Source organism: Penaeus japonicus, unplaced genomic scaffold (genome assembly GCF_977035675.1).
Source record: "Penaeus japonicus unplaced genomic scaffold, GWHDUDI00000001_assembly GWHDUDI00000020, whole genome shotgun sequence".
NCBI lineage: Eukaryota > Metazoa > Arthropoda > Malacostraca > Decapoda > Penaeidae > Penaeus > Penaeus japonicus.
In genome coordinates, this window is record NW_028234422.1 from 37,176,884 (window position 1) to 37,181,883 (window position 5,000).

The 5,000-nt window shown below is 36.9% G+C and overlaps 2 protein-coding genes across 2 annotated transcripts in view; both read left to right on the forward strand.

Annotated features, from left to right (window-relative positions):
• The window catches only part of LOC122254298 (beta-1,3-galactosyltransferase 5), an 11,447-nt gene extending 9,320 nt beyond the window's left edge, over positions 1 to 2,127 (forward strand). Inside the window, exons 6-7 of the mRNA XM_043017936.2 lie at positions 1,042 to 1,192; positions 1,332 to 2,127. Of these exons, the coding sequence (XP_042873870.2) occupies positions 1,042 to 1,192; positions 1,332 to 1,880 (700 nt within the window). The 3' untranslated portion in view covers positions 1,881 to 2,127. The remainder of the gene's footprint in view (positions 1 to 1,041; positions 1,193 to 1,331) is intronic.
• A 1,590-nt stretch (positions 2,128 to 3,717) lies between these two features.
• Positions 3,718 to 5,000, forward strand: part of GlcAT-I (Glucuronyltransferase I) — an 8,950-nt gene continuing 7,667 nt past the window's right edge. The window contains exon 1 of the mRNA XM_043017953.2: positions 3,718 to 3,861. Within this exon, the coding sequence (XP_042873887.2) occupies positions 3,762 to 3,861 (100 nt within the window). The 5' untranslated portion in view covers positions 3,718 to 3,761. The remainder of the gene's footprint in view (positions 3,862 to 5,000) is intronic.

Below are 5,000 nucleotides of genomic sequence, written 5' to 3' on the forward strand. Positions count from 1 at the left end.
TGTTTTTGGGATAGGAATGATTTAGGGATAGTATAGGTTTGAGGATAGTACTGATTTTCGGTTTGATTTGAGAATTGTATTGGTTTTGGGATACTGTGGGTTTCGGGACGACTTTGATCTGGGGATGGCATGGGTTAGAAAATAGTATGAGATATGAAATAGTATGAGTTATAGGATAGCTTTGATCTGTGGATAGTATTAGTTTGGGACAGTACGGGTACTGGAATACTTCTAATCTGGGGATGGTATAGTTTTGGAACAGTTATGGTCTCGGCTAGTATAGGTTTGGGACGGCTTTGGTTATGGGAAAGTATGAGTTTTGGGATACTATTCGTTCGGAGATAGCATGGATTAATAGGAAGTAGTAATATAATAGGTATAACCCATGCTAGAATAACATCACGGGTTTAAGGACAGCTTTGATTCTGGAATGGCACAGCTTAATGGCGAACTTGAGTTTAGGGATATGATGGCTGCGGGAACAGCATAGGCTTGGAGATAGCATAGGTTGATGTTCATAAGCAGCATTGGGTTAAGAGTAATGATAGACACTTATTGACTCTCGCGGTGACAGTTTGACATCTCATTTCTGTCGTTTTTATTTGGATTAAGTGTATATGCAAATTAGGATATATACATTTACATTTATAGTGTGTCCTTTTTTTTTTTTTTTTCAATGTAAGGTTGCATATGACATTTCCAATTCGCTGTTGCAGATACAGTGAAAAGAATCGCTGTTTGAATGTTCTGCATTTACCTTTCTTTGAATTTACGTAGTTGAAATTGGATTTTTTTTTTGTCTATATGTCTTGAATATGATTTATATGCATAATGAAGTGACCAAAATCATTAAAGAATATGACGTTCCTGGAGAAGTTTCAATGTGTATTATATAAACAGGCGAAATAAATAATAGAATGTTATAGAACATGAGATAAAAGCAAGAATGATACGAGAAACCACGAATCGACGAAACAAAACCAGCCTGTTTTCTAAGCTGAAATCACAAGGGAAAGTTAACACGGTTCTCCTCTCCCGTAGGTATTACCAACAGATCTACCTACGCATCGTCTTCGTTTTTGGAGCCGCGGCGTCTCAGGAGGAACAAGACATCATCAATGAAGAGAGCGAAAAGCACCACGACATCATCCAGCTTGATTTCGTGGATTCGTATAAGAATCTGTCGTATAAGGTGTGTGTGTTGGCTGTTTTTGTCTCTCTTGTCTGAAATTGGTGATGGTTCTTTATTGTAACTTTTTCATGAATTAATGCTTCTACTATTATTCAGAAACTTGCATTATAGATTTATATTTATAGAAATGTTTTCGCAGGGAGTGTCAGCCTTGCAGTGGATCACGGAACATTGCATGCAAGCCCAGTGGATCCTCAAGAGCGATGACGACATGATAATCAACGTGTTCGGCCTCGTGGACTACCTGAGCCTGTACACGAAGTGGCTCACCTCCCACGGCGAAGGGCCCCCGAGCAAGATCATGTGCGCCGTGTGGTGGGGGATGCCCGTGCTAAGAGGCACAGGCTGCGCCAAGTGGTGCGTGACGGAGGAGGAGTGGCCAGAGAAGTCCTACCCGACATATTGCTCCGGCAGCGCCTTCGTCATCCCGACGCGCGTAGCGCCCAAGCTCTACCACTCGTACTTCCACGCGCCGTTCCTGTGGGTGGACGACGCCTACATCTCGGGCGTGTTGCCCAGACAGGCAGGCATTAAGCACCAGCCCATCCACTCCCTGTACGAGCTCAACCACTTCCTCATGGCCAAGAACGTGATCCACGGGAACCGCATCTTCTGCCACCACCCCGGCAAGTCCCTCCCGCGGGCGGCGTGGTGGCCTCTCATCGCCGCCAAGGAAGGCAGAGGCTGACCCGAGCGCCACCTGCACGCGGCGAGCGAGAGTCAGATTATATTTTAATACATCTTGAGTTTCGTAAGAGATTATACTATATTTTGGAACAAAGTATGTAAGATAACGTGTCATCCATAGGACGTATGCTTCGAAACAGCTACACCTTCATTCGATAAACTTATTTTGTAGTGTATGTACATGTTATGGGAAGGGGTTTTCCATTAAATATAAGATAATTTGAGAAGTAAAATGTTATCTAAATAAATCTGCATTTCTCTTCATACCTCGTGTGCCAATAAGAATATATTAAGTGAATTACTGATATATACATACATTCAAACACACACACACAGTGGTGGGATCCGGGGGGCAGTGGGGTGCCCCCCCCATAGTGTGACAAACATCACCTCTACAGTAGGAGAACACACGATATATAGAAGCATGCTAATAAATGTAGCCTTTATGTGGATACTCTGGTCTGAAATGCCCAGAAAATGCCTCTGAAATTATAAAAATCTGGAATAACTATGCTGCCTCCTTATTCCCTACCCCTTCCCCACCAATTTGAAAAGACACACCCACACTCACAGATGTGTGTACGTGCATATGAATATATATATATATATATATATATATATATATATATATATATATATATATATATATATATATATATATATATATATATATATATATATATATATATATATATATATATATATATATATATATATAGACATATTTGCACACACACACACACACACACACAAACACAAACACACACATGTATATGTATGTAGGTATATATATATATATATATATATATATATATATATATATATATATATATATATATATATATATATATATATAAATATATATATATATATATATATATATATATATATATATTTATATATATATATATATATATATATATATATATATATATATATATATATATATATATATGTTTGACTCTTTCGAAGGGTTAGACAAGATATAAAGCTTATGCACCTATTTTGTATTCATTTTTAATCTTAAATTTATGGACGCATTAAACTAGCAGTTTCATCGATATTTCATAATTTCTGGCATTTGCAACTTAAAAATCACAATTATCTCTCTCTCTCTTTTGCTCTTTCCAAAATGGATGGTTCGGTTCATTTTTGATAGCAAGTTGTTATTTGATTTATATATCTTACATTAATTTCCTTTTTTTATTTCTATTTGGAACTAAATGGTTTAGAATATCCCCATACTAACAAACTTGAGTTTTAGTCACGTATCCCCTTTTTATGAATAATTCTACTTAATTTACTGACAATAATGAATAGATAAGTCGATCACCTTGCATTGCCTCAATACACAGAATTTTATTACATCTAATGAACATCACATATTTTTTTTTCATTTAATGGAAGAGAGTAAAGGGTTTGCCAGATGTAATAGGTAAAAAACACCTTATTGAGAACGTTTGCCAAAATAAATAAAACATTGCTAAAATTATAAAGCAACCTCTGGCCCACAGATTCCGAGCCCATGGCCTGTCGCCCTGCTTGATATCTATATAAAATCCGCAACAGCCTAGTCAACTAAATAAGTCGGCATGACTGAGATCTTTACTACAGCCAGAGAGAAAAGGACTACGTAGGAACACGCAATCATGTCTAGAGGCGCCTGCTTTTCAATAAAATGTTGCAGAAAATTGCTTTTGGATTTTCCTAGGCACTCCGGTCCGAAGGCTACTCCTAGAAGCTTTCTCTGGCCCTCGCACAGAAAAGGTTGCCGACTCCTGCAGCTCCGAACGACGCCGGGCCCTCCTCGCATGCGGCATACGAGAACGCCTTACAAGAACGCCTTACAAGAACGTTCGCCTTTGTAAACAATAACAAACCCATGATGACACTTCTCAATCCCTACAAAGTGAGACGAAAACTAAACAAATACTATACTTACATTGTATTTCTACTCGTAATATGGTTTCTGTGGTATGGAGGTGAGTGATATCGGGAAATGTCTACAATAAACCCGCAGCTTCTTTTCTAGGAAGAAGATATTTTCTCTGTGTTGGCATGGCCGGTGTTTTGTCCTGATCTGCCTGGAACTTGTGGGATGTGATTTATGGCCTGAATTTATGATGAATTTGTGAAATGATGCAACCACAGTTTTCGGTTAGGGGATTGCAGTCGTTGCTTGATTATTGTTACGTTGGATATAGTTCTGATATAAAGTTACTTAGTAACATACATAACACCAGGTTATGGTAGTGTCAAATAGATGTATGACAAATATTCTCTGTGTGTATTTTGGTAAGATGCAGCAAGGATTTACTCTTTGTCTGTCAATAAATTGCCATTGAGTCTACAATATTAAAAATAAGATAGATTGATAAAAAAGTAGGCAGTGTGCAAAAGTACTAGTGTACTAGTGTACTCTTATTAAAAATTCTTTAATTCTATAGAAATTCTAACTACTATTTGCTTTTCAAGTCCTTTGATGAACACTGCTTCCTCTGAAATTATGAATATCATAATTCAGGTGGTCACCATTGCCTGCTTTTATCTAGCATTGTGGCAGAGGCCAATAAACTTCCATGAGGCATATATATAATTGGATAAATAGAGCTTGTAGAGCCCCCTACCAATTTATTATCAGATAAAGCCCAATTTCTATCTTACCAGTTTATATGTGGTGGCAGCACATTGATCTGTGCTTGAGAGCCGACAGCTATGGAGGCTGTAGATGTCTTACAAACATTTAATGTGATATTGACAAATATATCTATTGTTTCTGCTATAGTTTTAAGATAGTTTGGAAGTTTATTATGCAGATGATTGATTGTAAATGATATTACTGTACATACTTTAAAAGCTATTTACTATTTTCTTGATGAACTTATATTATCCTCTCTTGTTCCAGAGCAAAATTTTATCTCCATTTTTTAAATAATTATATAATCTTTTCTTTATGGTTTATTAACTGGTATGTAGCAGAGAACCTCTGTAGAAAAAAAAGTTTTGATAGAGGTGTATATCTTTCTTGACTCTTCAAAATAAGAGTGAAGATACCTAGTAAATAGCATTCATGTAAGACATGTAAGAATTAATAGAATGTAATTCAATATGACTGTTTGGG